General features: G+C 41.3%; 1 protein-coding gene across 1 annotated transcript; it reads left to right on the top strand.

Moving 5' to 3' along the window:
* Positions 1-256: 256 nt before the first annotated feature.
* On the top strand, positions 257-18,151 carry LOC306791937 (long-chain fatty acid transport protein 6). Its single transcript, XM_079288858.1, has 10 exons — positions 257-770; positions 2,751-2,954; positions 4,386-4,544; positions 4,854-4,978; positions 5,529-5,723; positions 13,626-13,716; positions 13,799-13,997; positions 15,263-15,360; positions 15,854-15,984; positions 16,075-18,151. Exons 1-10 carry the CDS (start codon positions 293-295, stop codon positions 16,249-16,251), a joined length of 1,857 nt encoding a protein of 618 aa, XP_079144984.1. The 5' UTR covers positions 257-292; the 3' UTR covers positions 16,252-18,151.
* The last annotated feature ends 35 nt before the right edge of the window (positions 18,152-18,186 follow it).

Raw genomic sequence — 18,186 nt, 5'->3', positions numbered from 1 at the left:
ATTAACTGACAGACTTATTGAACAAATGTGAAATGTGTCTATCACGTTCACCGGAACATCGCTTTTATTTTGAAGTCAGCGCTCTCAGTAACGCCAAACAACACGGGGGCGGGGCCACTCTGAGCGTATTCTGTCGGAGTGGGAGCTCGAGGCTGCACACAGTAGTGCTCATTGGCTGTCATCGCGCTACTGTGGAATTGCATAATGAGTGGGCCACCAGCTTGACCGCAGGTTTCTCTGAAGTGTCGGAGGGGTGTTGTGTGGACGCGGGCTGTGGTGGCTTCCCGTTACGATGATCACGGTGGTGTTGAGCAGCGTCCTCGCAGGACTGCTGGCTCTCGTTCTCTACCAGAGGAGGACTTATCCCTTCTTCTGGGTGGATTTGATTTATTACTTGAAACTTCGGAGCTACGGCAAGACGCTGCGGGCTCGTATGCAGCAAGGGATCGTCACGTACCTCGACTGTTTCCTCCACCAGGTGAAGAAGAACCCGAACAAACCCTTCATCGTCTTCGAAAACCAGACCCTAACGTACCGGGATGTGGACAGGAGAAGTAACCGGTTCGCGAACGCGTTCAGGACGGAGGGCTCTCTGAAACAAGGGGACATTGTTGCTCTGCTGATGTTCAACGAACCGGACTTCATTTGCGTGTGGTTGGGGCTGTGCAAACTGGGCTGCGAAGTGGCCTTTCTCAACGTCAACATTAAAGCCAAGTCTCTGCTTCACTGCTTCCACAGTTGCGGGGCCAGGACGCTTGTTGTCGGCGCAGGTATTGCACGTTTGCCCCTCACGTAAACGATCAACCCTGCTCACTGGGCTGTGATTAAGAAGCTCGAGTCCGACTACAGCATGTCTCATTATGGGGGGATTCAAATAATCACGGACACAGTTTTCTACAGCCACTCCCCACAGAAATGGAAGTAGTTTGCACACACACACACACACGTCAGAAATCTGTTGTCATTATGATACACACGGGACGTTAAACCCACGTATGGCTCTAGCAGGGCCGGACAACGACTTGGGGTCCAGTTAAGGTTCCCAGAATTAGAGCAGCACAGTGTTCTGGGTGGTTTTCTTCTTATTCAAGTACATGTGTGCGATACAAATACATAACAAATATTCCTTCCATATACCTTCTATAGTTGAACTTTAATTTATAACAAGTATTTACCATTGGCCCTTTGGTTGCATTCACACCATGTCAGTAGAACGGGAAGAGTAAAGGGAACACTCCCCATTATTTTGACTCCTTCCATCAGATAAATTGAAATAAAAAGAAATACCCCCAACATGATCATTTGTTTATCAATCCCCCTGCGTCACCTTGTATTCTTGAAGAAAGCGTAGTTTTTCTCTCATACCTCCACAGTGAACGAAGAATCTAATTAAGGAGAAACGTCCTGTTGAATGAAGTAAATAGTGGCCACAGCAGCAAAACTATATGAAAGCATCTCTTTACAAACTCTCTCACAACTCGTGCAGTACAATCACACTACTCATTTTAAACAGTGAGCATACGACTGGATCAATGAGACTCTGGTTGTACTGCAAGAGTCGCATGAGAGTGTGTGTATGGCAAAGAGAGAGAGAAAAGTTTACAGTACAGTCATTGATCCACAAATGATCATTTTGTCTGAATTAGGTCATGTTCACTGCAGTACGTAGTAGAATGTAGGTCACTAATCAGAAAGTAAATGTGGAACAACATATAAGATGAAATTGTGTGGAATAAAATGTGAATAAGACAGGGGAGGAAGAAGTACGACGAAATACCTCAAAAATACCACACTGTAAAAAGTCCTACATTTCATATTTTACTTGAGTGAAAGCACAAAACTATTATCAGCAAAATGCACTCAGTGGATCAGAAGTAGAACATACTTGCTGTGCAGGAGGCATCACTCTGCTTGTCACTTTTTCTTTTGTATCTAAATGATTTTTGAGGCGATAGTTTAAGTAAAACCAGGTACAAACAAGCAGTGGATAGCTTTTTTAAATGGATAGCATTAGCGGTAGATTTTTTTTGTATGTATTGGTGAAACAATTAGATAAATTGATGAGTCTGTCAACAGAAAACAAATTGGATCAAACCCATTTTGCCGTAACGTAATAATTAGACTAAAGTTGTTTTATGTAAATGATAATGACCAACTTACCCTTGCGTGAGCTTGTAGCTCTCATGTTCTCCGGTTTAACAGAAGTTCACCACACTAGTTTTCCCTTCCTAATTGAACGTTGAATGAATGGGATGATGGCAGCAGGATCAGTGGGTTATCTGGAGAAAGCCACTGTTGTAACATTGCTATCTGTCCTTTATTGTACAGTAAAGGTTGACATATTTCATGTTAGGCCCCCCTATGGAAGTTTCCCCACATGAGAGATGCTATCAGTGCTGATAGTTGACAGGGAGAGAGCGAAGTACCATGCCGGGACTTCTCCGTCAATAAACACGCCCACGTTTGAATCCCTGAATACCACGATTATGATTATGTTCACTATTTACCTCACTACTTTCTGTGTCGTGGAAGGTGTTATGTTGACCCCAACCTAACATCCATTATCACATCTGTGTGTAGGGAAGGACAAACTAACAGCTTAGAGTATAATTCAGTCCAATACAACACCACAAACTGGCTCTAAAATGAGCAGAGTGGAATGAACCGCTCTGCATGTGCTCGTTTGTTTACTGGCTTTGGTTGTCTGATGAATTAACAGTGAGACATCCCGTTGTGTCTGTTTTCTCCAGATTTGGTGCGTTTGGTGGAGGAGGTGTTGCCTGATCTGAAGAAGGACCACATGGCCCTGTGGGTGGTGGATCACACGTCACCTTCTGAGGAATTTAGCACTTTACTCGATAAGGTGGAACACATGTCTGGAGACAACTTAAGTGATCTTCCCAAAGTTGACAGCATGTCGAACTTCCTGTTCATTTTTACTTCAGGCACCACAGGTACTGCATGAGTGTTGTTTTCTTCAGTTATTACATATTCATTCACAACACTGCACATAGCCTGCCACAATAACAACTTTTGTTGGGCGATATATTGTCCCAGAATTTATTTCCATTAACAATATCTTTGTCATTTTAAGACCATTTAAAACCACTGATATTGATAATATAACTTATCTATAACTTATAAAACTATTGATATATAAGACATTGGAATTTGAATGTGAAAAATATGAAAATAGCCACACAGCAAAAGAAAATATAAAAATACAGTCTTGGGCTCCGTCCCATATATCGCCTGCCGATATTTTATAAATGTTCAAGGTCATGTCCATATATCGTGCAATAAGTCGTTAACGTAAAAATGATCACGTCATGTAGCGCCATATAATGTACGGTAAGTCGACAATGTACAATTATTTGAGGTCATGTCAATAAATCGTCATAAGATAAAGAAATATCGTGACAGACCTTAATGCGCCAAAATCCCAGCTTTAACTACGCTACACTAACTACAGTCGTAGAGACATTCTAACTATATATATAACCAACTATGACAAAACAATGGAGGAAGTGCTGCTTGGACCTGACAGAAGTTGACAAAACAATCTCATCACAAGGTCCATTTAGTAGCTGTTCTGGAGCTTTCAACAGCATCACATGATCTTTTTCAGCAGGTGGAGTATTCATGATATTATATTAACATTATACTTGTTCAAATGACCTGTAAGATGCAGCAGCAGACGAGGAAGATCATGTAATATGCATTATATATATCTATATATATATATATAGATATATATACACGCAATATATTTAAAACTTTTTATACTCTCAAAATGTGCATATATACTGTAAATATATATATTTCATTCAAATTGCAGCATCTCTATAACCTGTTGGATCAATATATTCTACAGATCTTAAAGGCCACAGTCTTGAATAGATTACCAACAATACTGAAATACTTACTAAATATTATAAATACAATGAAAAACTGTAAATTGAGATTGACTTGATTGTAGTGGCTGACTTATCAGTTAAAGTGAGATCTGTGCATTTTTAGCTCAACGTAAGTCACTTGGCCTCGTGCAACAACACATTCTAGCCATGTGGAACATTGGTCAGTTGTTCCGCCGCGTTGGTCCAGACTGAAATATCTGAACGGAAATTGGATGGATTTCCATTTAAATTAGTTGCAGACAAACATTCATGTTCCCCTCAGGATCAAATGTAATAACTTTGCTGATCCTCTGGTGTCTGATCCAGGGCAATCATCCTCTTTGAATTTATTCACTGTTCATGGCAGTTTGGCCATAGACTGATTTAAAAAAAAAAAAAAAAAACTGGTATAAAATGCAATTAGTGCTTTAAATATGTTGGTGATGACTCCATCAAGTGTCTTCAGTGACTGCTGCTGTTCTCTTCCAGGTCTCTCTAAGGCAGCCCGTGTAGGTCATATGAAAGCCATTGGGAGCATGGCCTTCCTTCATATGTGTGGAGCCACATCCGATGACGTCATCTACATCACTCTCCCTCTTTACCACATGTCCGCGTCCCTGTTGGGGATCGGAGGTTGCATACACCTCGGTGAGAACAGTACTTTGTGACAAATGTACACAATTCCTGGAAGATTTGTTGTTTATATGCAGTACATTGTAAGCTTCTGGAGCAAGCGCTGGAGGAAACCAACATCCTTTTCATTGGCCTGTAAGGAATTGTCACTTCCTCACATACCGGGAGAAAAGGCTGAAACAAAGCAGAGGAAATGTGTCACTCCAGCTCCAGCTATAAATAATTTGTATTGACATTGTTAGTCATGCAGTATGTTTTTGGCACGATATAGTCTTGCACTGTTTGCCCTGCCATTTTCTCTCTGCCTCCTCCTTTGGATCACAGGTGCAACGTGTGTGTTGAAAAAGAAGTTTTCTGCCAGTCAGTTTTGGAAGGACTGTGTGAAACACAATGTGACGGTGGTGCAGTACATAGGAGAGCTCTGTCGATACCTGTTCAACCATACGCCGGTAAGACTGCCAACATTCGAAACAAAGCCCATCTTGTAAGATTTGACTACTCGACATTTAAAGACACAGCAGCTGCCGTGTTCATTGCAACTAATGACAATGATATTGTGATCGCATTGGGTGGTACAAATCTTTTTTTCTATCAGTAGAGGGGCTGGGTGGGCTGGCAGCTAAAGGTAAGGTATGGGAGTCACTTCAGAGGACCATGAACACTAGTGGTGGGTGGATGTAACCTTATGAAGCTTTGGGGCTTACTTCCTATTTGTGTGTTGGTGCCTTGGTATTGTGTGTCCATCACCAAGGAATCTAAAGCTTTCTATCAGTAGATAGCTTTGGACTTGTTAAAAGTATTTTTTAACTTTTACAATCTCCGTACAGTTTCTCCATTGCTTCCAGTCTGTCCATGTCTGTACAGGACACACACACATTCATAAATCTTTGCATGTTACTCTGGAAGAGCCCGTACATAAGCATATTTTCCAAGAGGTAGGACTGTTCCTTTAAAAACGTGAAACGCTGTTTCTTAATCCACGTCTCATCCTGCCTCCAGGTTCCAGAGGAGAGGACTCACCGTGTTCGGCTGGCAGCAGGAAGTGGTCTCAGGTCAGATGTTTGGAGGGAGTTTGTCCAACGCTTCGGTAGGATCAAGATCAGAGAGGGTTACGGCTTGACTGAGGCCAGTATCGGCTTCCTCAACTACACCGATGAGGTCGGACCAATCGGGAGGGCGAGCTATTTCAACAAGGTCAGGCATCACACAGTTAGGGATGTTTTCTCTGGGCCTTGCCACACTATTCCATTAGATCTTGTGATTTTGGAGATGCAACAGAATTTAGATGCGTTGTCATGTTGGCAACATTTCATCCTTATTTACAAAGGTGGTTGTTCAGTAGGGGTGTAACGGTTCACAAAACTCACAGTTCGGTTGGGTACGATACAGTGGAGCCACGGTTCGGTACGTTTCGGTACAGTAGAAAACTATAAATGCCAGAGAAATGTACTTGATTTAAAAATATATTTATTCATTACAACTAACATCATGAAGTTATTCTTTGACTTTGAACAATGATGGAACTATACCTGAGTGACCCATCTTCTGGGGTGTCTTCTTAGCAACACATAAGCATCAAAAACAAAAACTGCTCCTTAATGTTATGTAGTATTGTTACTTACATCTTGTATTGTTACTTACATCTTGCAAAAGGGATTTTTAATCTCAATGGGACTACCTGGTTAAATAAAGGTTTTTAAAAAAAAATTTTTTATTCAAACGTATTGTTCGGTTCGTCATGCGTACCGAACCGTGAGCCTCGTACCGAACGGTTCAATACGAATACGCGTATTGTTACACCACTATTAGTGTTTTACTCGTACTAGGGACTAACAGTTGGAGAACCCCGGTTGACGATAATAAAGCCACTTGATATTTTGTCTTGTGATTAGAAAAAGTCCATAACCTACATGCTTTGCTGAAAAGATATTGCAGTCCCATCCAGATGTTATTTGGGCATCGATAGACTTTTTTTCTACTTTGGCTCCTACACAGCCCTGATGATTTAAAAAGGATGCTTTGTGAACGACGTTGATGAGAGCGCAGAGAATGGACCCAAACCGTAGAGCTGTGAGCCATAAGACCCAAACAAATATGAAACATGCACTAATAAGTATACGATTGACAATGACTCTAACAATAAGTAAGGTCAACAAATATAACATTGTAGGAAAATGTTACAAAGCGTAAGTACTAGTATTTCAAAATGGAGAAGTGACAAGGATTCAAGGATCATTTATTGTCATTTACTGCCGCATTCATCCCCTACAAGCAACAATAGCCCCCCCTGGCGGCATGGAGGGTCTCCTACTACTCTCTCCCCAGCCTCTACCGTAACTTCCACTCCACGACCCATGAGCATTCGCGTGAGAATCACAGACTCGCGCTCACGCCCTAGTTATGGTCGGGTTCGAGGTGCTGCACGAGTGATCCGTCCTATTGCACATACCCCCAAAGCTTCCTGTGCTGATGACGACACAGTGTCTTCCCCCATCAAAATGTGTCTGATTAATGCACGCTCTGTAACAAACAAGGCTCACATTTTAAATGACTTGTTCACAAGTCATAATTTGGCTTTTTTATTTCTGACCGAGACCTGGCAACGGAATATTTCTGACGGAACTTTCTGACCTCTATTATCAAGCTAGACAAAGTGCTTCTGGTTGGTGATTTTAATCTGCATATCAATGATACCACAGACTGTATTGCCACTGAGTTTCTCAATATTACTGAATCTTTTAATTTCACGCAACATGTTTCTGGCGCCACTCACAGGTAGGGTTGGGTATCGTTTGGGTTTTTTCCGATACCGGTGCTAAAACGATACTTTTAAAACGATACCGGTGCCTAAACGGTGCGTGAACCGATACTTTTTTCTTCAAATTGAACAATATATTAACTGTTTAAAGCAGGGGTGTCCAAACCTTTTTCAAAGAGGGCCAGATTTGATAATGTGAAAATGCCCAAGGGCCAACAGTCCCTGCTGACATTATTTTAAACAATACAAGTAGCCTATACATACATTGTTATTTAATCATTTTATTTGCAATGACAGCAAATAGCAATGTAACCAAATGTAAGCATTCATGTATGAACAAATCTCAACAACTATTCTGCCTTTCTTTCACATCTTGAAAGTCAGATAACAAAGAACAAGCCATCTAAAAGCTAATTACATAGGAACCGATCAATATTCTCACCTCAAGACAATCTTAAATATGACTTAGTGAGGGTGATGAAAAGTTCTCACATTTAAGTTCAACACACATGAAACAGGCTAACGAAAAAAATCAAGTTGTCTCTTAGTATCTGATGATCACTCTTCAGTGTTACGAGCCAGGCAACCATTAGCAAACTCTGTCTTCTTCTCGGGGCAATTATGTTTTCTGCTGTGTCATAACACCGTCTTTGATAAACTCACCTTCCGTAAAAGGTTTCTCATGTTTAGCAATTACCACGGCCACTTGTAGCTTACTTTGATGATGTTTTCATATGAAAAGCACCGCTCGTCGTGTCTCTTTACGTTATATTCCTTAAACAAGGCAACAGTCTCATGACAAATTAGGGAGACACAGTTGTTTTGGTTTTCGGTGAAAAAATATTGCGATCTCCACCTCCTGGAATCGGTGGCCCTCATTATCCACTTTCCTTTTTTACTTGCCGTAGCCATGACAGTTCAAGGGTCAGAGTAAATTTCAAACAGACAGACAGTTACAGAGTGGTGCTGCCACCATGAGGTAAAAAGAGGTATTGCATGTTGAATTTGTATGATTTATTCATTCCGTTTTGACTGTGCTGGCAGGCCATAAATAATGCATTTTAAGACAGACGGTGCGGGCCATATAAAATCTGACCTCGGGCCGTTATTGGCCCGCGGGCCGGACTTTGGACATGCCTGGTTTAAAGTATACTATAAATATAAATAAATACAAAACACTTGACTTCAAACTACAGCTTCAAACTTTTTAACTATGAACAATATGTTAACTGTTAACAGTTTACAGTATACTTAAATAAATATAAATAAATACAAAACACACACACACTCTGTACACACACACATTACAGCTTCGACTTCATCAATTATTTTGCAGAAATATGAGCATATTTTCCTTCTCTGGCAAAATACGACACGTCTCATGACTTATTTTATTTTACCAGTTGGTGGCGGTAATGCGCCAATTCGTCGTTTGCCAACCGCCAGTACACCGCAAAGGAGGAGAAGAAGAAGCTTTCGCGTGCCTGTGTTGTTGTGCTTATGAGCGGCAGCGCTACGTACCCCGTTGTAATAATACTATGAGTGAGGAGTCCTGCTGCCAGGACGGAGTCATCAGAGTACTGTAAAAAAAGTATTTCAATCGGCTCAAGCACCAAAAGGAGGCACCGAAATCTGCGTTACGTTTCGGTCCGGTAGATACCGGACGTATAGGAACCGGTTCCATATTGGCACAGAGTTTCGGTACCCAACCCTACTCACAGGGGTGGTCACACCTTGGACCTTGTGTTTTCTCTGGGTCTTGATATTGATAATACCCGTTGTGAGGACCTACTGATCAGTGACCATAAATGTATTTTCTTTGATCTTTCTGTCAATGCTGACCCCTTGTGTCTGAAACAAACATTCCACTCCCGCATTATTACTCAGAGTACAGCTGATCAGTTCTCTATGCACTTCTGCTGTGATATTAACACAAATCTCAATGATGTTGAACTCTTGATACAGTCATTTAATGAACATTGCACCACTTTGCTGGATAAAGTGGCACCTCTTAAGGAAAGGACCAGGGCTGCCTAGAACACTACTCTGTGGATGACAGACGCTGTGTGCAGCCTGAGACAGAAGTGTCACAGGACAGAGCAGCTCTGGAAAGCCACTGGGCTAGAAGTGCATCGCTCATATCTCAAAGACCTCAGAGTTTCATTTAATACTGGAGTAAAGGAAGCTAGAACTGCTTATTTTGCCAACCTAATCTCTTCCTCAAAGAGAAATCCCAAGATTCTGTTTGACACAATTAAGAGAATTGTTTCACCGTCTGTCTCTACATTACCATGCTGTTCTGTTGACGATTGCAACAAATTCCTTACCTATTTTAATAATAAGGTAACGGGTATTAGGTCTGGCATTCAGCCTGGGATTTGTTCATCTACATGTAGCTCCTCGCAATCTCCTGCTGTTCTGGACTCTTTCCAGCCTATCAGCCTTCAAGACCTGATGGACTTAATTAACAAAACAAAGCCATCATCTTGCCCTCTGGATATAATACCATCCTCTATTTAAGAAAGTTCTACTAACTATTGGCCCTGCAGTAACATCTATTGTCAATTCCTCATTGTCTACAGGAATTGTCCCTTCCTATTTCAAACATGCCACTATCCAGCCCTTATTAAAGAAACCTAACTTAGATCCAGCTTTGCCCATGAACTACAGGCCCATATCAAAACTGCCTTTCCTGTCCAAAATTTTAGAGAAAGTGGTGGCCAAACAACTTACTGCTGCACCGGAGAGGCACAACATGTACGACAAGTTCCAGTCTGGGTTTCGTAAGCAACACTCTCTGAAACCGCTCTCCTGAGGGTTTCAAATGACATTCTCATGTGTGCTGATGCAGGTGACTGCTCTGTGTTAGTTCTTCTGGACCTCAGTTCTGCATTTGACACTGTAGACCAGGGATTCCCAAAGTGGGGTGCGCGCACCCCTGGGGGTGCGCGAGCTGCCTCTAGGGGGTGCGCGAGAGGAAAAGTGTAATGGCGGTCTGATGGTGTAATAATATTAAATATAAAAAAAAAATGTAATTTTAATTTAAAAACTGTCAGGTGGGACATCTGAAGCTATCAGTCGTAAAAGAGGAGAGGGACAGAGAGAGAGAGAGGAATCGGAGGCGAGGGGAACGGAGAGGTGCAGCACAGACAAATCGGGAGCACATCGGCCCATCGCGGAGTCAAGGTGAAAAAAGAGGAAACGAGAGTGAGCATCAGACTGGGAAAACAAGAGGGAATATGATGAAAAGTATGTGTGTCTGGGCTTCACTTGGATTGGCAACGCAGATTGCCCAAAGCCACAGTGCGTGGTGTGCAGTGAGGTTCTGGCTAACAGTCTGAAGCCTGGTCGGGATGTAGAAGGGGGTGCGCGGCCTAAAAAGTTTGGGAACCGCTGCTGTAGACCATAACATCCTGATTAAGAGGCTACGTGATTGGGTGGGCATATCTGGCATAGCGTTAGACTGGTTTACATCTTACCTCAATGACAGAAGTTTCAATGTCTCTGTGGGTGACTTTGTGTCTGTTACCTCTCCACTGTCTTGTGGTGTACCGCAGGGCTTGATTCTGGGGCCTCTGTTATTTTCCCTTTATCTGTTACCTTTGGGGCCGATTATAAAAAGTTATAATGTGTCCTATCATTTATATGCAGATGATATCCAACTCCATCTGTCATTCAAACCCAGCGAGGCATTCACATTAACTAGGCTCCTGGACTGTGTCAATGCCATCAGAGACTGGACGGCAGAAAACTGCTTGCAACACAACGACTCTAAGACGGAGGTCCTAGTTATTACTCCAGATGGGTTTGTCCCCATGATCAGGCAGCATATTGGTCCACTCTCCTCTGCTGCCCATTGCAACCTGCGCAATCTAGGGATTTTCTTTGATCGATCCATGTCGTTTGACCCTCATGTTAAGCAGCTGTCCAGATCATGTTTCTTCCATCTAAGAAATATCAGTAAACTGAGATCTGTAGTATCAACACCTGAATTAGAGATGATCATACACACATTTATCTCTTCTCGCATTGACTACTGTAACTCACTTTTCACATCACTCAGTGTATCTGCTCTTAACCGTCTGCAGGTCATCCAAAACGCTGCCACCAGATTGCTCACCAGGACAAATCGACGGTCTCACATCACCCCCGTACTCCGATCTCTCCACTGGCTCCCTGTAGCATCTAGGATACACTTCAAAATTCTCACCATCACTTACAGAGCACTTCACGGTCAGGCTCCGACTTATGTAGCTGATCTACTTCGCCCCTATTCACCCGCCCGCACTCTCAGGTCAAACGCTCTAGGTTTTCTGTCAGTCCCACGCACACGATTTAAGACCCGTGGTGACCGAGCCTTTGAGGCAGTGGCCCCCGAGGCTCTGGAATGCTCTGCCTGCAACTCTACGCCTCGCAGATACTGTGGATACTTTTAAGAACCAGCTCAAAACCCACCTGTTTAGGTTGGCGTTTGAGTAAAAACCCATGTCCTAGACCTGCTCTTAAAATATGTTTTATTTTTATTTTTTATTATTTTTTATTTTAATTTTAATTTTTTGTTTTTCTCTGTGTATGTAATTGATTGACCCTAGGGCAGGGGTCTCCAACTGGCGGACCGCAGTCCGGATCCGGACTCAGACGCAGTTGTATCCGGACCCAGGACCTAAAGTCGATAGTTTGGAATCATATATAGCGAGTTCGTACTTTAACCGGCGCACTTTATTCAGACGTTACGGTACTTGTTCAGTGGTGCAGGTCACACCGACCAATGCGGTGTAAATCACATCACGTGATAGAGCTCAGCCAATGAGTAGTCTGACAAGTTTCCTGACTCGAGCGAGGTTTACACACACCGTGATACACTGGGGAGAGACGAGGAGATAGAAAGAAGAGCAGGAATATTGGGCCGATCAGAGAAGTTATCTCACATGACGTTCTCCAAAAAGAGAAACGTGTTCACAGAGAACAGAATTTATAAGCATGAATGAACACTCTTCTATGTTAATTCTTCCGACCAGTTAAAACCAGCATGTCTCATATGTCCAGAAACCGTAACCATTGATAAAAGCGGCAAATGAAGCGACACTGCGAGGCAAAGCACAACTCTTTTGAGCAAACGTACCCACTCACATCTAAATGAAGACAGAAAATAAACATAAGGGCCTAATATGATCAGAATCGAACACGTTAATTCACTGACTAATGATGTTACCAGAGAGTATAGAGCTGAAACAAGTGGTTTAATAACCACACATAAAGTCCATGCTCACTGATTTATCTTTTTAGATGACAAAATATAATATTGTGGCTTTTTTATTGACATCACTTCACACCTGAATGAACTGAATTTAAAGTTGCAGGACAATTCAGTGAAATTCATTTTTGTAAAATGAATTACTTTATTTTAAGATGCACATTTTTGAAAAGCGTTCTGTTATGTCAGTTATTCTTTAATCCAGCTTTACTTGAAATGAGAAGAACATTTATTTATGTATTTCTATGTATTATTTATAATCCATCCAGTTAGATTTGAAAACTGAGAATAATAATTGTTAAAATATAATTGATGTGTACTTTCTTTATTTGATTTGACAGTTGTTGACTACACAGAGACGTTGTTACTACGACTAGGCTTCTTGAATATATATGGCACTAAATAGCGCAAGTTAGATATTATTGTAATGTTTCGGACCTTTGCCCGAGGAGATTTTCTCAATCTGGACCTTTTGGAATTTTAGTTGAAGACACCTGCCCTCGGGTCACATTGTGGTTTTTATGCTTTTAAATGTCTGCTCTGTTTAGCACTTTGTGATGTTATGTCTGTGAAAAGCGCTCTATAAATGAATTTCATTCATTCATTATGCAACACAAGGATGCTCAATGAAATTCAGTTTTATTACATTTATAACACAACAAACATATGACAAACAAAACAAAACCAGCAGTACATTCCTGTTGTGAATTTTTTATTTATTTTCCTCATAAGGAACATAAACAGCATCAACAAAAACAATCCTCTGGTCAGACAATATGGCCGACATCTTCACATTAAAAACTCAACATGTGGAAAACATCGTCCATCAACTCTGACTGTTTGAGCACCAAGCATCAAGATGTAGACACAGAGTCCTCCTCCTCTGGTCCCACCTCATAAATATCTGAAATATGAAATGCATTGTACAGATCACTGAATATGGATGCAGTAAGATGAAATGAATATGAAGACGTTGCTGACTGTATGGCGTATAACAATGATTTAGTGAAGCCTATTAGTCAGACGGTCACTGCTAAATCAGTGGCTCATCAAGTCACAACTGTTGTCGTTTCCTCCTTTGCAGCTTGCTATGCCCTTTGAGCTCCTGAGATATGATCCACAAACATACGAGCCAGTCCGCACCGACTCTGGAAGATGCATACGAGCACCAATAGGTAAGTGAATAACATGACAAGTCCTTTATGATATGAACGGCTGTAGTTCATAGCTGAATGCACTTCCTGTTTCCATGCACAGGAGAGGCAGGGATCCTGGTGTCTCCTCTGACTGCTATGAACCAGTTCTTGGGTTACGCTGGGAACCAGGTCCAGTCTGAGAAGAAGCTGCTCAGGGCCGTGTTTAAAGCTGGGGATGTCTATTTCAACACAGGGGACCTCCTGCTCCACGATGACAGGGGCTTTCTGTACTTCCGTGACCGCATCGGAGACACCTTCAGGTGCCGTTGCTGTTTGTAGCTTGTAAGACTGTGCTAATGCAACCTTGCAAGGGAAGTTGTATTTCATTTAGAAAGCGTGTTGAGAATGAGGATACACAATTGAAATGTTTAGTTGGTATCTTATTCAACAGAAACCCTTTACCAGTGTTGTGAAATATCCAACACACTGTCAACACCAAACATGCTTCAGCTGTTACCGATGCTCTTGCCAAAGCCATTGAAAAGAAACAGGGATTTTACCATGCGCAACAGGGGGTTGCTGGTTAAAATCTGCCTCAATTGGTTAGTTTGTTTGTGTTATTGTGTAACTTCAGTGTTTTAAAGGGTTAGTTCTGAATCACCTTTAAGGTAAAAACAAAACAAAAAAGTGTCAATGGAGTCTATTGGCTTTTGCGAGAGGATAGATGGATACGATGGGTTCAGTTGTCGTGGCAAAATGAACAGGATGAGATGGCAAACTGGGGTTGCAATCCAGTGGGTAGTGTTTTAATAAGATCAAGCCAACATCAACAAGTTCAGTATATTGAAAACAACTCCCAATGTACTGCTCTTCACAGATCACTCTTATAGTCAAAATTCACGCCCCCTTTTGCTACGTTCCACCAATCAAACCAGTCTGTTGAATCAAGGGTCAGGTCACATCTGGACTCCTAATTAGGGCATGTTCTTATTTTGTCCTGGGCCCACAGAACACAGCTCCATGTACGGAAATGTTTTGGTACACTTGAGAGATGAATTACTTTTTTGCCTGGCCCTGATAGTCATTTCCCAAAAACGATGCTGAGAACCAGAATAACACGTTGTGTAACTTGTGTTCAGTTCAATTCAAGTTCAATTCAAAGTTCAATTCAAAGTTATATGATGATTTTCTTCTACACAGTTTCCAAAATATTCAAAATTGAGTGCATACAAAGGATATTGAGTGTTGAGTAAACCAGCATCTCCCGTGCTCTGCAAGTTAAAGAATAATCTGAAGTTCGCCCAACAGTATATAAAATGTGATGTGAGCACAATGTGAAAGGGGTCGCTCATAGTGATGGACCTACAGAGAATTGTCACCTGAGTCAGCAGTTCCCCACAGATTTACAGAGCTTTATAGTGAGTTCAGCTCGTTGTTTGGCTGTCAGGCTGCAACTTTACTCATTTGGTTCACTCTTCACTTATTGTTATTGTTGACATATTATGTTAATGTTCATAATTGTTTCCTATGCCCCATCAAAATGAGTTATTGCAGGATTAACTGCATCTAACCTCTTGTCCTGCAGGTGGAAAGGCGAGAACGTATCCACCACAGAGGTGTCAGAGGTTTTAGGTCTTCTTGATTTTATCCAGGAGGCCAACATCTACGGAGTCACCATCCCAGGTCTGTGGAATCTATGTGTTCAGGTCTTCGCACACCAACTCCCTGTTTCTGTGGTTTCATACCAGTGACCAAGTTGAGCCACATTTCTCGCTGCAAGGTCCCAAGATCAAATTTCCAGACTAGATCCCATAAGACTTTGACAAATTAAATAGACAACATACTTGTTGCTCGGTTCACAATGTAACCTCCACAGCAGTACATAGCTTTGCTCCAGTGGTCGTACTTGTTTTTGCTTCTCTAAACTACATCTACTGTAGGTAATAATACGCTGACGATGGATGAGTACCCCACTTCAAAACACCCAAACTACCCTTTTAACAGAAGCCTTTATAGAGCAGGGTACATTATTCCACTGTTATTATGTTGAGAAACATTGAAGATATCAAATGGGGGGGAAAATACCAACAGTGCCTTCTACTTTGCAAATGTAGTGTTTGTAAAGTATGACTTTTCCCAAATCAGTGTGTGACTCTTTTCCAATGTGTGTGTGCAGGATATGAAGGTCGGGCAGGTATGGCTGCAATCGTCTTAAAACAGGATCTCAAATTGGATGGAACAAAACTTTACAACCATTTAATAAAAACACTTCCTGCATACGCCTGGCCGTGGTTTCTCAGAGTACAGGTAGGTCATGCAGCTAGCTATTCATTACCTGCCGTTTGTATTTTGAAGTGTAAAGTGTTGCTCATCTGTATCCCTGCCCTGTGTTTGTAGACCTCTCTGGATGTGACAGAGACCTTCAAGCAGCAGAAGGTGAAGCTGGTCCAGGAGGGTTTTAATCCGGATGTCGCCAAGGATCTTCTGTATTTCTTAGATGTCTCTCAGAAGGACTATATTCCTCTGACTGCATGTCTGTATCATGACATTGTGACTGGAAAGATCAATTTATAAACACTCACCACAGGCACAGCTACAGGAGCAATTTGGGGTTAAGTGTCTTGCCCAAGGACACGTCGACATGCTGCAACCGATCCTCTGATCGAAGGACGACCCTGCTCTCCACTGAGCCGCAGTCGCAGTGCTTTTTGCATAACTCACAGGGAAAGCAAAAAGTCACCACAGCGATGACTTTCGGGAAGCTGGAGAGTTTTCCACTGCACCTGCAGGCTACCGGCAAGCTACACTCTGTTTATTTACTTGGATGCGAGGATGGAGCAGAAAAAGATCCACTGGGAGAATCTGCGATCCTGCTTTCAGTTTGAAGGTCGAATTTGAAATCTCGTTTTGATTGATTTTCGATTAACAATCCAAATCGTGACACAATCCATTTTGTAACCATTTGTCACTTAGAACCCTGTTTGAGATCAGTGCCACAGTGAGGAGTCCCCAACTGTTTTATACTGCAACCTTAAAAATACAGCTGTATCTCCCCTCTCCTCACAGTTTGCATTGGTCAAGGAGATAGTTTTATCTTTTTCAATGATTCAACCATGACAGATAACAGCTCTAAGCATCAGCTCTTCACGAATGTAGATAACAAGTGACTATAGTTAGTTTATTGTTTTATAAATAAGGAAAGAGGATAACTGTTGATGCAAACTCAACTCTTGCGTGTTTACGTTTTGTTAAGTTCAGTACTATTTATCATATGTACATTTTCACAACATAGGTCCATCAGTCATGACATGTAACCACTCTGATGCTCTCACTTTCTCTTTTCAACAGAAATGTTGTTTTTAATACGTATTTCCACCGTAACTGTTTTTATAATCACTGGTTTGTTACTGTCATTAGACCTCAACGCTACCTGTACGTTTCACATTGAAGAACAATGTGCATGTTGAAATTCTTAATGAATTTATCGCTAACGTTGTCTGGATATAATGATTTGACAAGTTCATTTATGGTTTTCTATGGTATTTTTCACAAGCGATCAGGGCAGGAATTCAGATCAAATGTATGCATTATGGGGAAAAAAATACATATTTTTTTCACATTGTGTCAGATGATGTCCCATAGGAGTGAGTTTCCCTGCCTGGTGACAGTACACTCCATGTGCAGTTGTGGTTCTGGGCAGTTGTCATATATACATACGCACAAATATACATACACACACACCGGCGATCAAAGATTCGAAGTTTGGAATTGCCTGCCACAAATGATGGATTGGGTCACAATCTGTCTGAGAGGACAAGAAGAGTGTCAAGAGTGATAACTGATATTTAAAAAAATGTAATATTGATCTGTTAATAATACAATAATAAACATTGTGTAAAAAAAATCCTGCCTTAAAGTCTGGTTACAGACTCTCTCTCCACTTGTCTTTTGACTTAAATTAGTTTGCCAAAAATGTAACACAGATGCAAGAATTCATAATTGTCTCTTCAATGCCTGACGGAAATTGAGTTTTCTTCCAAGAATGGGTTAGAATTAGATACATTAATACGTCTTAAGTATAAAGGAGCATGAAAGTATGAATTATATCTAAGTTTAAAGCGATAACAGGATTAAGAGTGAAACTGTTCTCCACATAAAAGCGTTAGGTTAAAAACTTTGAATCGTTATGAAAGAAAATCACTCTACATACAACAAAGTTGATACACTCCAACCTGGTGGAAAGGTTTTTTTCTTTTTTGGGATATGAGTAATTTACCACCTTGTGGTAAGTAATTATTCAGTTGAATCTGGATATCCATGTATATTTGTTCATAGGACAGTAAAATCTGATACTGTAAACAATATCCATAATAGAAATGATAATATTTTTCTATGAATGCAAATTTTATCGGACAGATGGATTGCTGTATATGAATTTGATATTTAGACAAAAATGAAATAAACTTCTAATCATGGCACATCGTATGTCTGTAAAATATGAATCCTTTT

This window comes from Melanostigma gelatinosum, assembly GCF_949748355.1.
Source record: "Melanostigma gelatinosum genome assembly, chromosome: 18".
NCBI lineage: Eukaryota > Metazoa > Chordata > Actinopteri > Perciformes > Zoarcidae > Melanostigma > Melanostigma gelatinosum.
This window is presented reverse-complemented; position numbering and strand designations above follow the sequence as displayed.